This window comes from Pristiophorus japonicus, chromosome 5 (genome assembly GCF_044704955.1).
Source record: "Pristiophorus japonicus isolate sPriJap1 chromosome 5, sPriJap1.hap1, whole genome shotgun sequence".
In the NCBI taxonomy this organism is placed as follows: domain Eukaryota; kingdom Metazoa; phylum Chordata; class Chondrichthyes; family Pristiophoridae; genus Pristiophorus; species Pristiophorus japonicus.
In genome coordinates this window covers 165,130,980-165,153,784 of record NC_091981.1, presented here as the reverse complement: position 1 = coordinate 165,153,784, position 22,805 = coordinate 165,130,980, and the positions used below count along the sequence as shown (strand labels likewise).

At 42.6% G+C, this 22,805-nt stretch overlaps 1 protein-coding gene across 1 annotated transcript in view; it reads left to right on the top strand.

Moving 5' to 3' along the window:
* The window catches only part of casd1 (CAS1 domain containing 1), a 200,160-nt gene that overhangs the window by 68,248 nt on the left and 109,107 nt on the right, over nucleotides 1–22,805 (top strand). The window contains exon 3 of the mRNA XM_070881075.1: nucleotides 22,756–22,805. This exon is cut by the window's right edge and continues 47 nt beyond it. Coding sequence (XP_070737176.1) covers nucleotides 22,756–22,805 — 50 coding nt within the window. The remainder of the gene's footprint in view (nucleotides 1–22,755) is intronic.

The window sequence follows — 22,805 nt, the reverse complement described above, 5'->3', positions numbered from 1 at the left end:
TCAGACCAGGGAGGCCCGGGCAGGTCAAATCGTTAACCAAAAGTCGAGACTTGGTCACCAGAGAGACGAAGTCTGAGCTTGGTTAAATGATTAGCCAAAAATAAGAAAGATTTGGTCGCTGGAGAGACGAAGTCCCAGGCTGGATATATCATGAACCAGAAGTCGCTGGAGAGAGAGAGAGGGAGGCGACCAGGTCTGAAAATTCAGGCCGAGCTGAGGTGAGCCATGGCTGGGAGTGTCAAAATCCCCCCTTCTGGAAATCCAATGAGATTTGGCCTCCTTACTGGGCCTGCGGTTGAAGGTTTCCCGCTTGGGGAAGCGATTTCCTCTGGCAGAGTGGCCATGTGCATTTACTGGACAGGGAGTCCGAGCCATAGTTAAGGACTTGGGGTCAGCGGCAGCTGCCGTCGTCATTGTGCAGATGGTTGGGAAGGAGGGGGAAGAAGGTCTGGGCCGGAGCCGCCAGTTTTTTTCCAGCTCGATCCCACCTTGCATTTTTCCTTTTTATTTAAAAAAAAATCCTGGTGGTTATTTAGGGCAGATCCCGAGGTGGCTGCGGATCTCTAGTTGAGAACCCCTGAGCCAGATAATGAGTACGAGGAGCCGCTATTAACTCGCGTAGTGAACTCTACAAACTCACCAGAGATTGCATAGCCGCCATCTTCCATGGTTCGGAAAATTCTCTGGTCTGGTCCGGCACCGGTTAGGTCCCAAGGGTGCCGGACTGGAGAGGTACAACCTGTATGTTGCATTTTGTTTCTAAATCCAGGTCATTTTTGCAGATTAGCAACAGTTTTGGTCCTTTGTTGGATCTTTTATCTCGGAATATTGGGTGAGGCCAGGATATTCATCACTGGCATCAATCAGACGATTCCTTAACCCCCTTCACCATAACTCCTTGCCAAGAAATCATCTGTGGTTTAACTCCCAGTCTATGCCTAGGAGTTAATGATGCCTAAATTTGTCTTGCATCAACCATTTCAGTTTATGTTTACATTCATACTACCAACTTCCCATCAGGATCCATATAAGCTACTGAGGGAATTAACATACCTTTTCTTGCCAATTATCCAAGAAGTCAGACAATCAAATCATTAACAATTGTTTATTAATGAAGAATCATAGTTGGCTGTTCTTAAATGTTAAGTATGTAAATAAGTAGTACTACTTGGGGTTAGTACTACTTGGGATTAAGTAAGTGGTTACAAAGGCAGTTCAGTTATTTCACAGTAATTAGCATTAAACATATGCTGATTATAACTTTACAGTCAAGATTAATGTCTGAAATTGATACAAATTAGTGAGATTAATTTAGGATTAGACTCCTTCGATACCTGACAAGTTAACAACATTAGCTAGACAATCTATTTATTAAATTCTATGTGCTTGTAGTTGATGATTCCAGAAATTATACAACTATGTCCTTTATAAGCTAGCAGGGATGAACAGGTTGCCTTTTCTTTCTATGGGGTGGGGGGTGGGGGTATACTTCAGAGATGTCAAAATTCTGAACTTTCTTCTGTAGATGTGCTGTCCTATCCTGCCAGCTGGCATAGCTGTACAATCTTGAATCAGGCCAAACAAAGATACAAGGGCCGCCCTTGCTTCTTGCACGCAATTAAAACTCATCTCTACTCTTGTCTACTTTGACATCTCTTGCCTTGGAATTTCCTCCGCGGATGCAATCCAGATGTTGGACCTGAAAATGTGCCCATTTCTACGCCCATTCTGCTGATGTCAATGTAAAATTTGAGTAAATCAGCGTAAATAATCATGGCCCAAGAAAAGCACCAAACTTGCACCATATATTTTTCCTTCAAGTATGTAAATTTCATTTTCAACTCATTCAACCATCACCCATGCAGATCAGGCAAAGCATTTTTAAGAACCTGCAGTTAGGGAAGTTTTTAAATTTTAAATATACTTGTATCATAAAAATCCATTCAAAGAAACAAAATACAGCGACTCTGCAAGGATAATTTTTTTTTGTAAATGCTCAAAGATTGTAATAGAAATCCTGAATAATGACTTTCCTGCTGCGTCTGATAATCTGTTAGTAATTTGACGAGAGCCTCTGAGCAAACGCAATTGCAGGAAACTTGCTTTTACGGCTTTGTAACCTGGTAGCAGGGTCATTATTATGGACGGAGATGTGTTTGGGCGGAGGGATCGAGAGACAGTTGTAGAAGATTAAGGAGATTTGAGTGTATTGTACTTCTGCACATAACTCATTTGCGCCCAAAATTCTGTGATCTTTTAGGCTGTGTAATTAATTTGCGCCTTGGTTATACATATCTCTAGACACATACCTAGAGGAAATTCAAGGCTTTTGTTTTATATTTTGATACAGAAATTGATGTAGTCTGTAGGAGATAATTCCTTTATTCTGTGATGCAGACAGGTTCATGATTATTAGTGTGTGCCGCTTGAGTTAAAGTTTTTTTGGGGTTGGGTGGGGAATTTGGCATTGCTGCATGAAAATTACAAAGCTGATAGAAATTTGGAAGTATAACAAAAGCTAGTATTTATATAATAGCTTTCATGCAGAGAAATGTCCCAAGGCACTTCACAAAACCGTAATCAGACAAAAATTAACACTGAACCAAAGGAGGAGTTATTAGAGTGGGTGACTAAAAGCTGAGTAAATTAGGTAGGTTTTAAGCAAAGTCTTAAAGGAGTAATGAGAGGAAGATAAGTTAGGGAGGGAATTCCTGAGCTTAGGGCCTAGACGGCTGAAGACACGGCTGCCAAAGGTGGGGTGAAAGGAGTTGGGGATGCACAAGATCAAGAACACCTGAGTTCTTAGAGATGTAGGGCTAGAGAAACTTGCAAAAATGGGACTGGGCATAAAGGGATTGGAACACAATGATGAGAACTTTAAATTGGAGGTGTTAGAGGACCGGAAGCCAGTGTAGGCCAGCGAACACCTGGGTGATGGGTGAACGGGACGGTGCAGGTTAGGATACAGATAGAAGAGTTTTGGATGAGCTCAAGTTTATGGAGGGTGAGAAGTTGGCTAGGAGAACATTGCAATAGTCAAGTCTGGAAGTGACATTGGCACGGATGAGTTTTTCAGCAACATATGGGCAGTGGTGGAGACAAGTGATATTGGAGGTGGAAGCAGGCAGCCTTTGTGATGGAAAAGCTATGGGGTTGGGAGGTTACCTCAAGATGAAGTTGGCTTGGAGCATCGATGATCCAATATCCAGGATTGAAGATGTTTGTTGAGGCAGAGTATCAATAGGCACATAGCTGGAGATTGTCCTTTGTCTAGAGGCGTGGAGCGTTGACTTTGAGCCGGCTAGGTTAATTTATCGGGTTGAGCAGATGTGATTAGTAGTGGATCCAGTTTACCAGCAAAGGAGAAAAAAAGAAAGACTTGCATTTATATAGTGTCTTTCACAACCAGATAATTACCAGATAAACTGTTTGTGAAGTTGATTTGAGGGATAAATATTGGCCAGGAGTGAAACTCGAGGGCGGAGAGCAGTAAAGCACAGGGATCCAAGGATTGTGAAATGTAAATCCACAAGATCCTTGCAGATGAGGGAGCTGGTCCAAGGAGCAGCTGTAGGGAAGTGAAGAGCACACTAGATCAGGAGGTGAAGTCAGTGGTGAAGGGAAGCAAGCTGAAAGTGACAAAGCAAAGGGCATTTGGCAACAATGGAGTAGAATCCAGAGCAGGATGGTAACCAGCATGAGCAGTTCAGAGTTTGCTCAGCATAAAGTGAAAAATTCCCAGCAGAGAAGCAGAAATGTGAGGAATCAGGAACCAGCCAGGTACTAGAATAGAGGCAGTCCAGCAGAATGCAGACTCCGTAGCTAGCAGTGGCGACATTATAGGTCACTAAAAGGTTCAGAAGCCAGTGGCTCGAGAAAGTGGCTGTCCGTCCAGGACTCCCACAGCAGCAAAGTAAAGTTGAGAAGCTCGCAGTGCGTTGAAGTACAGTCAAAAGCTAGGGGATGGGCTTTCGGCTAGAAAAGGTTACCTTAAAACACAAAGCAACTCAGCTGCAGAAGACAATTACAGCAGCCGACTTTTGTTGTGTAATCCAGCAGAGTTGTGTAAGTCTGATGCTGGAGGATTCCAGGAGTGTGGGAAGTCAAATTTAAGCTGTGTTCCAGCTGTTGAAACGAGCACGGAAAAAACAAAGAACAAGCAGGTTCAGGGATTGGGCAATGTGCTCTGTTCAGGTAGCTTTAAACTTGGAACTTGGACTTGTAGTTTATTGGGGCTATTGGGGCCAGGGGATCTTAAGCTGTGGAGGAGAAAAGATTGGGAGAAAAAGATGGAAATGGATAATAGACTCCAAATGAAAGACTTGAATAATTGATCTATGTTTGTACGTACCTTGCATGGTATACTCTGCAAGAAATATGGTGTTCATCATTATTTCAGATAAGCTTAATCTTGAGTTTATGATGGAGGGAAATAAGAATGCATTTAAACTGCTTGGCGGCAGAGTTGGCTAACTATAAAAGACTTGGTCAATGTGTTGAGATGAAGATACAGTATTGTAATTATTCAAATAGTTTCTCAGACTTGCCAAAATGACCTTTTTGATCTCACTATTTAATTTGTGTTCATTTTAGATTGTTGTGAGTTGTGATGGAGAACGACTTCACTACAAAGAGCCTTTGGCATTTTTCTCTCCTTTTTAATGTCTTCCAACATCCGTTGCTTAATAATTTGAATGTGCCTATTCATAAAGAGACGCACAGCTGTATTGCACAAATAGTCTGCAGTACAGTACTTGACTGTTATTTTTTGTAGTAGCAAATATTAAAACAGATGATGCAGTGTTGTGATTTAAGGAACTTTCAACAGTGAGTGTTGTACTGTACATACAGTAAATGGATACCATTAAAACTTGTGTGTGCTTTTTTTTGTGAAAAACTTTAGGTAGGGCTTGAACTTGGGGTCTAATTGTCAATTATTTTAACCAATGATGATCATTGACAGCTTGATCGAACTATTTAAGCCAATAAATAGGAATTCCTTACTTTTGTCTACTTACTGGGTGACTAGTAAATTGAAACATTTGTGACCTTGCTTTAGGTGCATTTATTCTTTGTACAGAGTAGGTTTAACTTTTGAATATTTATTGGGTAGTTTTCAAAATATTTTCCCATGTACAGTTACATCTGAAAATTATGTACAACTTTGAGTGAATTGGCAAAAGAAAAAGACATTCACGACCACATGACATTCCAAAGCGCTTTACAGCCAATAAAGTACTTTTGAACTGTCGTTACTGTTGTAATGTAGGAAACACGGCAGCCAATTTGCACACGGCAAAGTCCCACAAACAGCAATATGATGACCAGATAATCTGTTTTTTAGTAATGTTGATTGAGGGATAAATATTGGCCAGGATGCTGGGGTAACTCCCCTGCTCTTCTTCAAGATAGTGCTGAGAGATCTTTTATGTCCACCGGAGAGAGCAGATGGTGCCTCGGTTTAATGTCTCATCCGAAAGATGGCACCTCCAACAATGCAGCACTCCCTCAGCACTGCACTGGAGTGTCAGCCTTGATTTTTGTGCTTAAGTCTCTGGAGTGGGACTTGAAGCCATAGCCTTCTGACTCCGAGGCGAGAATGCTATCAACTGAACCACAGCTGAACTCAAATTTGTTGTATATTAAATGCTCACAGAAAAAAAGGATTCATACTGGGTACGTTGCAGTGCCTGCTAGAATCTATTCTCTTTTCCTGCACTGTCAATTTGAATACTGTAGTTCTGAAGAGATATCATGAGCAGCATTACTCAAAACTAATATATAGACAATGATCTCTTCCTTAAATTGTGTTTTAAATCCCTCACTATTCATTGCAACAGTATGTCCGGACAAATAATTTCCACTAGGTATCAAGGATCCAAGATTTGGGGAGACGGTGGCAAAACAACCCGCTTCTCGGAGACTGTTAGTAAGTCGGGCTTCAACTGATGCTGCTATCTTTGTCCAAGATGTAGTGCATACTGTAACTGTAGTTCACTTTTATACAAAGAGGCTTATGATGCCAGAAGGAGCAGTAAGCCTGAGGATTGGGAGGATTTTAGAATTCAGCAAAGGAGAACCAACAAATTGATAAAGAAAAGGAAAATAGAATGAGAGTAAACTAGCGAGAGACATAAAAACAGACGGTAAAAGCTTCTACGATTCTATGATTCTGGATTTTATATACAGGGACATTGAAAATAAAAACAAAGATAATATGGTCCAGAATATGCGATCCGGATGATGGTGAACTGGCAGTGTTCACCGTCATTCCGCCGTTGAAACTGACCACAATTTTGGGGTTTGCCGCAAATCCGAAAGTTGCGGCCTGTCATTCACTGCTCCGACACAGGCTGCGCTGTGCCCTCCACCCCCACCCAGAGCCAGCAATCAGTGTAATCACTTAAATTAGGGAAACTGACAAAAAACATTGGCTCTTCCGCAGTAATTACACTGTTAAATTCCCCACTAAAAGTTAGACCCAAAGGGATTAGGTTGAGAAAGGGTTAATTAATAACCTTGTAGTAAAGGGATCCTTAAGGAAGAATGACCATAATATGATAGAATTTTACATTAAGTTTGAAAAGGATTTAGTTAAATCTGAAACTAGGGTCTTAAATCTAAACAAATGAAACTACATAGGTATGTGGGGAGAGTTGGCTAAGGTAGAATGGGAAACTACATTAAAAGGTAAGATGGTAGACAAGCAATGGCTAGCATTTAAAGAATTAATACATAATTTACAACAAGCGTACATTCCTTTTAAGGCACAAAAACCCCACAGGAAAAGTCATGAGGTAGACTTACTTCCACGTGAGTTCACAGATGTTTCAATGAAGGACCCGATGTTCCAGTCCTGAACTCCAATTGAAGGAATGGTAGATGCCTGTGCATGGATTTTTTAACGTGTGGTGACTGTTGCAAATCAGCCACCACATGGGCTTGACCGAGATCGGCCTTTATCCAATGGCAAGGGTTAACCACGACGACTGGAGACCTGCTCTGCTGCACGGACCTTATGCAGTGTGAGCTGGCCCGCGCTCTCGGCTCTTCTGAGCCAAGTGGTGCAACTGTGGCTAACAAGAGAAGTTAAAGATAGTATTCGGACAAAGGAAGAGGCTTATAATGTTGCCAAAAAGAGCAGTAGCCTGAGGATTGGGAAGGTTTTAGAATTCAGCAAAGGAGGACTAAGAAATTGATAAAGAAAGGGAAAATAGAATTTGAGAGTAAACTAACGAGAGACATAAAAACAGACGGGAAAAGCTTCTACAGGTTGAAACTCCCTGGTCCAAAGCCACCCCTGGTCCAGAACCATTCCCGGCCACCGGGTGGCGCATGCGCAGAACTCCGACATGAACAAATTGAAGTCCTTCCTCGCTGCCGACTCCCACAATCGCTGGCCTAACCCTGCAATCCACCATGCCCCCCACGGTCTCTCTGCCGCACCCCCAGCCCCAAGCCAGCCAGGCCTGATATCCCCTTGCTCACTACCTGTACCATCCAATTTAACGTGGCCACCCCTCTGGAAAAATCCCTTATCCAGAAAAGGCCAGGTCCCGAGGGTTCCGGATAAGGGAGGTTCAACCTGTATAAATATGTAAAAAGGAAAAGATTAGCGAGTAAATGTAGGTCCCTTACAGGCTGAGACAGGAGAAATGATAATGGGGAATAAGGAAATGGCAGAGAAATTAAACACATACTTTGTGTCTGTCTTCACAGATGAAGACCCAAAAAGCCCTCCAGAAATAGTGGAGGACCAAGGGTCTAGTGAGAATGAGGGACTGAAATAAATTAGTACTCATTAAAAAAAAATTGTTCTGGAGAAATTAATGGGACTGAAAGCCGATAAATCCCCTGGACCAGGTGGCCTACATCCTAGGGTTTTGAAAGAGTTGGCTATAGAGATAATGGATGCATTGGAATTTTGGATGATGAAAATCATAGATTTTAGAACAGTTCCCGTGGATTGGAAGGTAGCAAATGTAACCCAACTATTTAAGAAAGGAGGGAGAGACACAAAACGGGGAACTACAGACCAGTTAGCCTGACATCGGTGCTGGAATCTATTATTAAGGATGTGGTAACAGGCCACTTAGAAAATAATAGGATTGGACAGAGTCAACACGGATTTATGAAAGAGAAATCATATTTGGCAAATCTGCTGAGTTTTTTGAGGTTGTAACTAGCAGAATAGATAAGGGGGAACCAGTGGATGTGGTGTATTTGGATGTTCAGAAGTCATTTGATAAGTTGGCACACAAAAAAGGATATTAAACAAAATTAGGGCTCATGGGATTGGGGGTAACATGCTAACATGGATTGAGGATTGGTTAATGGGCAGTAAACAGAGTAGGAATAAACGGGTCATTTTCGGGTTGGCAGACTGTAACTCGTCCGGGGGACTGCCGAAGAAGGAGGAGTGGGGTACTGCAAGGATCAGTGCTTGGGCCTCAACTATTCACAATCTGTATCAATAATTTGGATGAAGGGACCAAATGTGTAGTACAGGTTGAACCTCCCTTATCTGGAACCACCCCTCGTCCGGAACCATTCCCAGCCACCAGGTGGCACATGCACAGAACACCGACATGAACAAATTGAAGTCCTTCCTCGCTGCCGACTCCAGCAGTCACTGGCCTGACCTCGCGATCCACCGCCCCCCCCCCCCCCCCACAATGATCTCTCTGCTGTACTCCTAGCCCCAAGCCAGCCAGCCCCCTTGCTTAGTACCTGTACGATCCAATTTAACGTGACCACCTCTTGTCCAGAAAAATCCCTTATCCGAACAGGCCAGGTCCTGAGGGTTCCGGATAAAGGTGGTTCAATCTGTATATCCAAGTTGGCTGATGATACAAAACTAGATGGGAATGTAAATTGTGAGGCGGATGCAAAGAGGTTTCAAGGGGATATAGACAGGTTAAGTGAGTGGGCAAGAAGATGGCAATGGAATATAATGCAGAGAAATGTGAAGTTATCCACTTCGGTAGGAAAAATAGAAAAGCAAAATGTTTTTTAAAATGGTGAGAGATTGGGAAATGTTGATGTTCAGAGGGACCTGGGTGTCTTTGTACACAAATCATTGGAAGGTAACATGCAGGTACAGCAAACAATTAGAAGAGCAAATTGTATGTTGGCCTTTATTACAAGAGGATTTGAATATGAGTATAGATGTCTTGCTGTAATTATATAGGGCCCTGGTGAGACCACATCGCGTACAGTTTTGGTCTCCTTGCCGAAGGAAGGGATATACTTGCCATAGAGGGAGTGCAACAAAGGTTTACCACACTGATTCCTGGGATAGCGGGGGGGGTGGGGGAATTGTCCGGGGAAATTGAGTGGACTAGGCCTATATTCTCTAGAGCTTAGAAGAATGAGAGGTGATCTCATTGAAACTTACAAAATTCTTACAGGGCCTGACTGGGTAGATGCAGGGAGGATATTTTCCCTGGATGGGGAGTCTAGAACCAGGGGTCACAGTCTCCGAATAAGCGGTGACCATTTAGGACTGAGATGAGGCATTGAATATATTCAAGACGGAGATCGATAGATTTTTGGATATTAAGGGAATCAAGGGATATGGGGATAGTCTATCTCAATTGCACTATCAGCCATGATATTGAATGGCAGAGCTGGCTCAAAAGGCCGGATGGCCTACTCCTGATCCTAATTCACATGTTCTATGTTCTGATGTTGATAAAAAGACCAATGGTGTCTTTTTACTTGAGTACTAATGAAATTAGTAACTGCTTCGGATTCAATACCTTTATTTCTTCAGTTAGCATTCAAAGCACTTTACAGGCAAAGTAGATTAAACAGATATGAGCACAGAAATGTAGACATGTATTCCCTCACTGCACTAACTCCCAACTATAAAATGTTTCTTGTCCTCCTTGTAAACTTGAAACTGCCTCTTTTTTTCTTTGATTTGGATTCCTTCTTGTCATCTGACACCTCCCCTCCAGTAACTTTCCATTGCCTCTAGACTTGTCCAAGCTCCGTGGCACGTAACGTGCCCCTTATCTTGTTTGTTCTCATCCTTTTAATCTGTCCGCTTTGTGTGAAAAGTAGCTGCATTTTCAATAACTCTTTTGTCTTTAAAACTTCTACAGCCAAAAGACTGCCTTCTGACTGACTTTCAAGGTCCAGTCACAATGTCTTTATTCACTACACTGTTGCTACCGAGCTTTCTCTCAAGCTTATAACATGATTTCCATTTTGTATGCTAAGCCAACTTAATTTCTCATCAACCTCTCTGCCCCTTCTTTACCCCATGTTTCAACAGTAATATCACATGGGCTCAACAGAATGCTCAAGCAAAAGGACACAGGAGCAGCAGAGTTGGAAAAAAAGTTCTTTATTGCAAGTATCTCAGTCCTGGGAATCTTGGGAAGTAGTTTATGCAGCTTATTTTTTTTTTCCCTTTCTGAAGTATTAAGATTAAACATAAAATGTTTTTGGGCAGTTAGGAACATTAAGTGAGTCTGGTGTTAGACAGACACTAAACTAGTAAGTGTAAATCAGTTATTGAGGCTTAAACTAATTCTACAGTAAATCAGTGTGACTAGCTCCCTTGTGGCATCTCTTGGGCTCTGATTCAAACTTCATTTGCACTTTAACTGCAGTATCATTGCAAAGGGTAACAGGAGTCCATGATGCTAGAGTCAGATTTCAGTTTATACCCACAGATGAACAGCCTCCTTGTATTGTAATACTTTTTCCATCTATCTAGCGATCTTGCATTTGCTGTGAATTCTGAACTTCCATATGGTGTCTTGTCAAGTTCTTGCTTACCACTGTAGAACAGAGCCACTAATGGTCTCTGATGTTGGGCAGGTATCTGCAGCTTCCTCATGATCAGTACATTCTTTACTGCAACACTCCTCTATTTTCTGCAGTTCATTTCCAGTCTGATGTAGTAGCCTCTGAAACGTGTTGCTGAGTTCGCTTGTGATTTGCCTCATTGAGCTTTATAAGTGTCCCCAACCTCATCTCAAACAATACCTGTCTTGTGCTCTTGTCGCCGTTGCCGGACACTAAGGGACGCAGATTCACTTGTTGAAGGACATTCATGAACCAGTTGAGTTTTAATGGCAATCTTCCAGTTATCAAGGTCAATTTGTTCCCCCGGTGCCAGACCACACACCAGATTTATTGAATTCAATTTCACAATTGGTCGAGGTGGGATTTGAACTCTCAATCTTCAGCTTGCTAGTTCAGTACTATAACCGCTACATCAGTGTGCCCTTAAATTTAGGACGAATAACAGGAAGTTCATAGACTGTTCAGTACGTCAAATGAGCACCTGGCTAGAATAGCAGAGTTGCAAACACTGGAGTTATTGAGAAAACCATTGGATGTTGGAATTGGAGAGTTGTAGAATCTTCCTGGATGGATGAGCTAAGTTGAAGCAAATAACCTTCATCTGTATATGAAATTAAACGAGGCAGAATCATTGCAACATAATGCCACTTAAGATTGTAAATGAATTATTCTAAGATTGTGATTTACTTTGATTTAGGTTATTTAAGAAATAATGGGAGTAGAATTCCGGCCGGAGGCTTTCTTTGGACGAACGCCTCCAACCCGAATTTTTTTAACGAAAGTACCTGGTAGTTTCGGAGGTGCCTTTGATTCCGGTTGGAGGCCTTCATTCCATGCATAGCATACGGGAAGATGACTTCCCCATACATACGAATAAGCTGGAGTCACGTTTGCCTGGACCACCAATCACTCTGCAGTCTTGCCATTAATAATGGGAATTCCATTTTTACGAGTTCCCATTATTGTCCAAGAATAAACCCCAAAACAAGAAACACAACAGAATAAATAAAAACACCTCACATATTTAAAATTAATTGAAATTAAAGTTAATTAAAAGTTTTAGAAAAATATATATTTTTTGGAATTTTTTTTGTTTTTTAATAGGTTTTAAAATAAACTTACCTAATGGACAGGGTTTTTAAACTATAAAAATGTGTATTTAATTAACATTTTTGTGTGTTTTAAAACTGTTACGCTGGTAAAAGTAGGCTGTGCGCTTGCTTTTACCAGGTGTAAAAGTTTGAAGAACATTCGCTGGGCAAATAGCCCAATCTCACCCATGTGAATGTCCTTCTCCCGGGGATGCGGAGGATCTGTCTAGAGAAATCTTGACCGATCGGGAAAGCCGGTTTTCGGCGCATGCACATCACGCCCCAAACAACGGCTTTTGCGAGGCCTCGCCGGGTCCATGCGCACTTCGTACAGAACCAACGAGGCCAGAATTTTAGACCCAATGCCCCCTTCCCCATATGTGGAGTTTAAAATCGAATGACGGGAATTCAAAAGATTATTTTGGAGTATCTGAACAGGGATATTTTATTAAAGAATTTATCAAACACCATGATTTTCAAAGTTTTGTGTGGGTGTGGGGCAGGGTCTCCCGACAAATATTGACACACTTGCCAGAGATTTCCCTGAAGTATTAAATAATGTCAGCTACTCAAAGAAAAACAGTGTAATTGTTATGGAAAACATAGTTTATTCACATACATGTACATCAATAGAAATAATGTGTTAGTTGGCAAATACAGCTCAGAATATCTAGGATGCCATGCTTGTAGCACTTGGTATGCCTGATCCAGACAGACATAAATCGAATAATGAGTTTTAATGGTGTCAAATTTCGGGCCGCGCCTAAAAGGGCGCAGCCCTGCGAGCCACGCCGGATTTCCGCGCTCAAAACCATGCCTAAAACTTACCTTGGTATTTTCCCCGCTGCTGGAACGTTCCAGGCCCTTGGCGCGGCGCAGCGCAGCACAAGCTATGGGAGGTGGAGCTAGGCCCCGGCGCTGAAAACAGTGCCGGGACCTCTGCACATGCGCGCTAGAGTGTGTGTGCATGTGCAGTAGCTCTAGGCCGCCGAGGCTGCGTGGGAGGGGCCTGAAGCATGCCACACCTAGCCCTGGCCGAATGGACTCACTGGGGCGGCGAAGATTGGACTTGGGCCTCCCTCCTCTTCATCTTCAGCTCCTGCTCCGGCTCCCCCCCCGCCCCTCCCCAGGTTCAGGTCCGCTGCCTGCCGCTTCCCGATCTGCCCCCGCCACATTCAACTCCCGCTCCAGCTCTTTCTTCTGCCCCACGTCACGTCCAGTCCGCTCCTCCCTCCCATTCAGCCGTTCCCCCTCCCTCCACATCCTTGGCGGGGCCCGTCCGCCCAGCATCTTGTTGGGGGCCGGCCCTGCCTGAAGTCTTCGGCCCGGCTTCCTCTCGTCGGCCAGAACCGTTCAGCCTTCCCCTCCCCCCCCCCCCCCCTCCTCTCCTCTCTCTCCCTTTCCTCCTCCTTCTCCCCCCCTCCCCCCCCCCACCTCTCACTCGCCCTCCCCCCACCTCTCACTCGCCCTCCCCCCCACCTCTCACTCGCCCTCCCCCCCCACCTCTCACTCGCCCTCCCCCCCCCACCTCTCACTCGCCCTCCCCCCCCACCTCTCACTCGCCCTCCCCCCCCCCACCTCTCACTCGCCCTCCCCCCCCCCCACCTCTCACTCGCCCTCCCCCCCCACCTCGCTCCCTCAAACACACAGATGCACGCTGGGTGGGGCCTTGTCCCAGCACGCTTTTGGAGGGCGCCCAATGTTGCAGTCGGTGAGTAGAAACGTAATTTTTTTATTTATTGATTTTTTTGATTGATTTATTGATTTATTTATTATTGATGATGGCTCTTTATTTGTAAAAGTGATGTGTTTCATGTTTGTAAACTTCCCTCCCCCCCCCCACCCCGCCCCCCCATCTCTTGTTCCTTACGCCTGATTTCGAAGTGTAGGCAAGGCTTTTCTGAGCGTACAAAAATCTACACTTGCTGCATTCTAAGTTAGTTTGGAGCAAGTTTTCGCTGCCTAAATTTGCAAAACAAGCATAAGTGGCTGGACACGCCCCCTTTTGGAAAAAAAAATCTGTTCTAAAATGAAACTGTTGTAACTCACTCGAACTGGAGCAAACTAAATGCTGAGAATTGCAATTTCTAAGATACTCCATTCTAAACTAGTTGCTCCAAAAAAAAATAGGAACAACTCAGGCCAAAACTTGACCCCAATAGCAATGATCTAGCAAATAGCATCGCAGAATTTTCAGAGCATGCTATAATAATGGAACTTGTGTGCACACACACATTTATGTGCATATATGTATGCATGGGTTCCTTTTTTAAAAAAAATAAATGTTTTCCTATTAAATATTATTTCATTGTTGAGGGGTAGTGACATCTGGTGTCAACATCAGACATTAAAGTCAGATATGGCATGACTCCATGCTGAAATAAATGTCGGAAAGCTCTAATTCTGCCTGACTTTAGAAATACTTTCCTTACTGCACCAGTATAATTCTTTTCTTCCATTTCCTCACCAACGATTGTTACGGTCTCTAAGTTAAGTTGCCTTTGTTTTGGAGCTGGGTTTAGACTGCCTAGATTCACTTCTTGTAGGACTGGGTGAAGTGACTTTCACCCCATCACTCTGGGCTGGGTCCAGATCGAAGTTCCAGAGGTGAAGGAGCCACCAAGTCCACTTTAATCACTTTAAATTATACATATTCCAGATGATTTGTATTCAACACCCACAGCATTCCTCAAATACCTAGATCCTCATCCTATTGTAATTGCCATGCCTCATGTGCAGTAAAGTAATAGAAATAAAGGCCATAACTAAAGCATGCTGTCTGTCAGCTATAAATCATATTGAATTCTAAATACCATCTGCTTAATGAGAAAACAAATCTTGCCAGAGATGGAATTAAGATTGAAATCTTACATTTTGTGCAGAAATCAAATCAACCTAAAAAATGTTATCACTAGGATTTTACTACATCCACTTGAAATTTGTGCGAGAGAAAGAGAGCTGTATTCTTAGGTCCTAGATTTTGTCTTTTCAAACCTGAGTTTAATTGAGAGTAATTTAAGTTAGAAGGAGACTGCATTGTGGTTACAGATCTAACAGTAGTTGCAGGAGCAGTTTGAGCAATAAAGGTACAATACCTTTATTGTACAATGTAAGTCTTGTACAATACCTTGTACAATAAAGGTATTGTACAAGATTTGAAGAATGCCACTCTGATCTCACTTGTTGGGTGCCCAAATTCTTGACCAGAATATGTTTAACCAAAACAATGTTGTAAAGCTTCCGAGGGGACAGAGATTCTTTTAAGGTGCGTGTGAAAGGAGGAGAAGGATGTGGAGAGCTTTAGAGAGACAAATTCGACAGCACTTAGTCGTAAAAGAATTAGCAAAGTTGACTAAGTGTGGTCAGAGAGATTTTGAGGAGGCCTTTGAAGGTGGAGAGAGAGGTAACACGGTTTTAGGTAGAGCATTCCAGAATGTTGAGGGTGGTAAGTACAGAAGGCCAGAGTCTGACAGTTGGAGGGCATAAACATAAGAACATAAGAACATAAGAATTAGGAACAGGAGTAGGCCATCTAGCCCCTCGAGCCTGCTCCGCCATTCAACAAAATCATGGCTGATCTGGCCGTGGATTCAGCTCCACTTACCTGCCCGCTCCCCGGAACCCTTAATTCCCTTATTGGTTAAAAATCTATCTATCTGTGATTTGAATACATTCAATGAGCTAGCCTCAACTGCTTCCTTGGGCAGAGAATTCCACAGATTCACAACCCTCTGGGAGAAGAAATTCCTTCTCAACTCGGTTTTAAATTGGCTCCCCCGTATTTTGAGGCTGTGCCCCCTAGTTCTAGTCTCCCCAACCAGTGGAAACAACCTCTCTGCCTCTATCTTGTCTATCCCTTTTATTATTTTAAATGTTTCTATAAGATCTCCCCTCATCCTTCTGAACTCCAATGAGTAAAGACCCAGTCTACTCAATCTATCATCATAAGGTAACCCCCTCATCTCTGGAATCAGCCTAGTGAATCGTCTCTGTACCCCCTCCAAAGCCAGTATATCCTTCCTTAAGTAAGGTGACCAAAACTGCATGCAGGACTCCAGGTGCGGCCTCACCAATACCCTATACAGTTGCAGCAGGACCTCCCTGCTTTTGTACTCCATCCCTCTCGCAATGAAGGCCAACATTCCATTCGCCTTCCTGATTACTTGCTGCACCTGCAAACTAACTTTTTGGGATTCATGCACAAGGACCCCCAGGTCCCTCTGCACCGCAGCATGTTGTAATTTCTCCCCATTCAAATAATAATCCCTTTTACTGTTTTTTTTTTTCCAAGGTGGATGACCTCACATTTTCCGACATTGTATTCCATCTGCCAAACCTTAGCCCATTCGCTTAACCTATCTAAATCTCTTTGCAGCCTTTCTGTGTCCTCTGCACAACCCGCTTTCCCACTAATCTTTGTGTCATCTGCAAATTTTGTTGCACTACACTATCCCCTCTTCCAGGTCATCTATGTATATTGTAAACAGTTGTGGTCCCAGCACCGATCCCTGTGGCACACCACTAACCACCGATTTCCAACCCGAAAAGGACCCATTTATCCCGACTCTCTGCTTTCTGTTAGCTAGCCAATTCTCTATCCATGCTCATACATTTCCTCTGACTCTGCTTTATCTTCTGCAGTAACCTTTTGTGTGGCACCTTATCGAATGCCTTTTGGCAATCTAAATACACCACATCCATCGGTACACCTCTATCCACCATGCTCGTTATATCCTCAAAGAATTCCAGTCAATTAGTTAAACATGATTTCCCCTTCATGAATCCATGTTGCGTCTGCTTGATTGCACTATTCCTGTCTGGATGTCCCGCTATTTCTTCCTTAATGATAGCTTCAAGCATTTTCCCCACTACACATGTTAAACTAACCGGCCTATAGTTACCTGCCTTTTGTCTGCCCCCTTTTTTAAACAGAGGCGTTACATTAGCTGCTTTCCAATCCGCCGGTACCTCCCCAGAGTCCAGAGAATTTTGGTAGATTATAACGAATGCATCTTGCTATAACTTCTGCCATCTCTTTTAATACCCTGGGATGCATTTCATCAGGACCAGGGGACTTGTCTATCTTGAGTCCCATTAGCCTGTCCAGCACTACCCCCCCCCCCCCCCTCGTGATAGTGATTATCTCGGGGTCCTCCCTTCCCACATTCCCGTGACCAGCAATTTTTGGCGTGGTTTTTGTGTCTTCCACTGTGAAGACCGAAACAAAATAATTGTTTAAGGTCTCAGCCATTTCCACATTTCCCATTATTAAATCCCCCTTCTCATCTTCTAAGGGACCAACATTTACTTTAGTCACTCTTTTCCATTTTATATATCTGTAAAAGCTTTTACTATCTGTTTTTATGTTTTGCGCAAGTTTACTTTCATAATCTATCTTTCCTTTCTTTATTGCTTTCTTAGTCATTCTTTGCTGTTGTTTAAAATTTTCCCAATCTTCTAGTTTCCCACTAACCTTGGCCACCTTATATGCATTGGTTTTTAATTTGATACTCTCCTTTATTTCTTTGGTTATCCAAGGCTGGTTATCCCTTCTCTTCCCACCCTTCTTTTTCACTGGAATATATTTTTGTTGAGCACTATGAAAGAGCTCCTTAAAAGTCCTCCACTGTTCCTCAATTGTGCCACCGTTTAGTCTGTGTTCCCGGTCTACTTTAGTTGGAGGAGGTTGTAGAAGTACATTTGGCTTAAGACCTTAGAAGGAATTTCTACATGAATATTTTAAATTCAGTATATTTGGGAGGTAGCAAGTTGATGAACAAATAGGACAGTGCAAATCATGTCAGTTTTGGACAAGTTAGAATTATGTAGGGAAGATCTTGGGAGGAAAACAAGTGAAAAAGGTGAGCCTGGAGGTAAAGGAAATATGGCTAAGGGTTTCAGAAGTGATAGAGGTAAGAGTGGCGGGGGGTTGCAGTGTTGTGGAGTAGTTAATAAGTAGTTATGGTGATTGATAGGATATGGCATTTAAAGCTCATCTCCGCATTGCAAAGTTTACAGAATGTGCACCATTGGGGTCAGCTTGAGCAAGCAGTTGGGGAGTGGGATGGACTCTTGAGGCAATGGGAGATGAACAGCATGGCTTCACTCTTAAGCTGGACAAAGTTGTGGCTCATACAACTTGATGTTGGGCAGGCTGTTTGACATCACAGTGAAGGTTGTGGGTTTGAAGGTGATGGTGGAAAGGTAGAGCCTGGTATCATCAGCATATAAATGGAAGTTGGCACCACTTGAATAATGTTACCGAGTGACTCTGTGTGGGCAAGAAATTGGACGGGACTAAGGATGGATCCTTGGGGTACTTCTTGGGTAACCATAGGGGGACAGGAAGAGAAGCCATTGTGGGAGAAGTGCTGACTATATTGGGACAGGCAGGAATAAAGCCTAGCAAAGGTAGTACCATAGAAGAGAGAGGTAGCAGAGGAGGATGGAGTGGTCATCTGTGGACAAGGAGAGGTAATGTTTTACAGTTGCAGTCACAAAGGAATCGACTACTAGATAGAAGTCACTCCCAGAAACTACTGGATTGTTGTAAAAACCCATCTGGTTCACTAATGTACATTAGGGAAGGAAATCTGTATTTATCCAGTCTGGCCTATATCTGACTTCAGACTCAATGTGGTTGACTCTCAACAGCTCTCTGAAAAGGCCTAACAAGCCACTCAGTTAAGGGCAGTTAGGATGGACAATAAATACTGGCCTTGCCAGCGATGCCCACATCCCAAGCCACTCAGTTAAGGGCAGTTAGGATGGACAATAAATGCTGGCCTTGCCAGCGACGCCTATATCCCAAGAATGAATATTTTTTAAAAAGCATCACCTCCTAAAGAGATATGATCACATCATTGGCCAAAGCAGTTTTGATATTCTGGGCCATGTAGAGGTAATTGGACCATAGAAACTCAAACAGAATGATGGGAGAGGGGAATGTGCAGGAGATGAGAACTCATTCAAGGGCCTTAAAGCTGAAAAGGAAGTTAAAGCTGGAGTGATAGTTGGGAATGGGGGTTTTGAGCAGGACGATTGGTCATTTTTTCTTCCCACCTTGAATTTTGCGGGGGGGGCCTTCAAATCTAACTTTTGAAAAAGTTGTTAATGTCAAACCAGCTTACTGTAAGAAAATTGGCGCAGTGCTGCAATTGAGACTTAGTTACTTGAGATTACCTGATCTTGCAGGAGCAGTATAATGTGTTGCCTGCCCGGTGCCAGGGTTAAGGATATCTCCTCTGGGCTGAAGAGGAACTTGAGTAGGAGGGGAAGATCCCGTTGCCGTGGTCCACGTAGGTACCAATGACATAGGTAGAACAAAGAGGTTCTGCTGAGAGAGTATGAGCAGCTAGGGGCTAAATTAAAAAGCAGCACCACAAAGATAGTGATTACTATCTGAGCCACGAGCAAATTTGCATAGGGTAAATAAGATCAGAGAGATGAACACGTGGTTCAAAGACTGGTGTGGGAGAAATGGGTTTTGGTTCATGGGGCACTGGCAGCAGTACTGGGGTAAGAGAGAACTATTCTGTTGGGACGGGTTTCACTTCAACCATGCTGGGACGAGTGTCCTGGCGAATTGAATAATTAGGGATGCCAAGAGGGTTTTAAACTAAATGTGGGGGAGGGGAAAGAGGGTAGAAATTTTAAAAGTCAAAGAATAAGGAGAAGGCAATAGAGCAGGGTGGCACTGGGGGAAATGAAAACCAGTGTGTGACGGAAAAGGACAGAATGTATAAAAATAAGAGTGTATCAAAGTGGGGTTAAAGCAGGAAAAAATGGTTTTTTTAAAAAAAAATTAAAAACTAAAAGCTCTTTATCTGACTGCAGGCAGCATTCGTAACAAAATAGATGAGCAGACGGCACAAATAGATATAAATGTGTATGATCTGATAGCCATTACAGAGACGTGATTGCAAGGTGACCAAGCCTGGGAACTAAATATTCAGGGGTATTTGACAGTTCGGAAGGATAGACAAAAAGGAAAAGGAGGTGGGGTAGCTCTGTTCATAAAGGATGAGATCAGTGCAGTAGTGAGAAATGATATTGGCTCAGAAGATCAAGAATCTGTGAGTGGACATAAGAAATAATGGGAAGAAGTCACTGGTGGGTGTAGTCTATAGGCCTCCTAACAGTAGCTACACTGTTGCACAGGGTATAAATCAAGAAATAATGGAGACTTGTAAGAAAGGAATGGCAATAACAATGGGCGATTTTAACCTTCATATTGATTTGACAAATCAAATTAGCCAAGGTAATCTTGAGGAAGACTTCATAGAATGTATCCGGGATGGTTTCCTAGAACAGTATGTTGCAGAACCAACCAGGGAGCAGGCTATCTTAGATCTGGTACTGTGTCATGAGACAGGATTAATAAATGATCGCCGAGTAAAGGATCCTCTAGGAAACAGTGATCATAGCATGGTTGGATTTCTAATTTAGTTGGAGGGTGAGAAATTTGGATCTTAAACCAGTGTCCTGATCTTAAATAAAGGAGATTACAAAGGTATGAAGGCAGAGTTGGCTAAAGTGGACTGGGAAAATAGATTAAAGTGTAAGACAGTTGATGAGCAGTGGCAATCATTTAAGGAGATATTTCATAACACTCAACAAAAATATATTCCAGTGAGAAGCAAAGACTTTGAGAAGGAAGAACCATCTGTGGTTAACTAAGGAAGTAAAGGATGGTATCAAATTGAAAACAATAGCATACAAAGTGGCCAAGATTAGTGGGAGGCCAGAGGACTGGAAAGCTTTTAAAATCCATTGAAGGACGAATTAAAAAAAATAGAGAGGGAAGATAGTTTATGAAAGTAAACCAGCAAGAAATATAAAAACAGATAGTAAGAGTTTCTACAGGTATATAAAAAGGAAAAGGGTAGCTAAAGTAAATGTTGATCCCTTGGAGGATGAGACTGGGGAATTAATAATGGGGAGCAGGGAAATGGTAGAGTTTTTGAACAAATATTTTGTATCTGTCTTCATGGTAGAAGACACTAAAAACATCCCAATAATGGATAATCAAGGGACTACAGGGAGGGAGGAACTTAAAACAATCACTATCACTAAAGAAAAAGTACTCGGTAAAATAATGGGACGAAAGGTGGACAAGTCCCCTGGACTTGATGGCATGCATCCTAGGGTCTTAAAAGAAGTGGCTGCAGAGATAGTGGATGCATTAGTTGTAATCTACCAACATTCCCTGGATTCTGGGGAGGTCCCAGTGGATTGGAAAACTGCAAATGTAAAGCCCTTATTTAAAAAAGGAGGCAGACAAAAAGCAGGAAACTATAGACCAGTTATCCTAACTGTCGTTGGGAAAATGCTGCAGTCGATTATTAAGGAAGCAGCAGCAGGACATTTGGAAAAGCATAATACAGTCAAACAGAGTCAGCATGGTTTTATGAAAGGAAAATCATGTTTGATAAATTTGCTGGAGTTCTTTGAGGATGTAACGAGCAGGGTGGATAAAGGGGAACCAGTGGATGTGGTGTATTTGGATTTCCAGAAGGCATTGATAAGGTGCCACATAAAAGGTTACTGCACAAGATAAAAGTTCACGGGGTTGGGGGTAATATATTAGCATTAGAGTGGGATGCAAAAAATCTGCCAAGGTATATAGACAGGCTAAATTGAGTGGGCAAAAATTTGGCAGTAGGACTATAATGTGGGAAAGTGTGAGGTTATCCACTTTGGCAGAAAAAATAAAACTAATTATTATTTAAATGGAGAGAAATTACAAAATGCTGTAGTCCAAAGAGACCTGGGGGTCCTTGTGCATGGAACATAAAATTAGTATGCAGGTACAGCAAATAATCAGGAAGGCAAATGGAATGTTGGCCTTTATTGCAAAAGGGATGGAGTATAAAAGCAGAGAAGTCCTGCTGCAGCTGTAAAGGGTATTGGTGAGGCCACACCTAGAGTACTGCATACAGTTTTGGTCTCTTTATTTTCGGAAGGATATACTTGCATTGGAGGCAGTTCAGAGAAGGCTCAATAGGTTGATTCTAAGATGAGGTGGTTGAGTTGTGAAGAAAGGTTAGTAGGTTGGGTTTATACTCATTGGAGTTTAGAAGAATGAGAGGTGATCATATTGAAACATGATATTGAGGGGCCTCGACAAGGTGAATGTAATGAGGATGTTTCCACTCGTGAGGAAATCTAGATCTAGGGGCATAGTTTCAGAATAAGGGGTCACCAATTAAAAGTGAGATGAGGAGGAATGTCTTCTTTCAGAGGATTGTAAATCTGTGGAATTCTCTGCCCCAGAGAGCTGTGGAGGCTGGGTCATTGAATATATTTGAGGTGGAGATAGACAGATTTTTGAATGATAAGGGCGTGAAGGGTTATGGGGAGTGGGCAGGTAAGTGGAGCTGAGCCCAAGATCAGATCAGCCATGATCTTATTGAATGACGGAGCAGGCTCAAGGAGCCAAATGGCCTCCTTCTGCTCCTATTTCTTATGTTCTTATCCCTATCGGCCTTAAAGTAGTGTTATGGGTGTAATTTTGTTGTTCTATGCATGTTTGGTTTATGTGATTTGAAAACTTTGTTAAACCTGTATTTGCTATTTATTTGTTGTGGCCCGATGTATTTCTGTAACATGCTGCCCATTGAAAGGGATGGGCAAAATTAAAATCTTGGCATTCCCCAACTAGGATTTGCACAAACATTTGATTGCCTCAGATTCTCCCCATGAGTTCCATTGCTTTGCCATCTTCAATCATTACCTGGATTCCTTTTTGTGTCCATTTGCTGCTTGTTTTTTCTTCAGTTGTGGTTCGTGATTTGTTTATAACAGATATATTTCTTACTATTTTATGATCATCTCTTTCTAGTTGGTGATTCCTGTGAATGGCTCTTATCTAGTGGCCGATTCCTTGGTGAA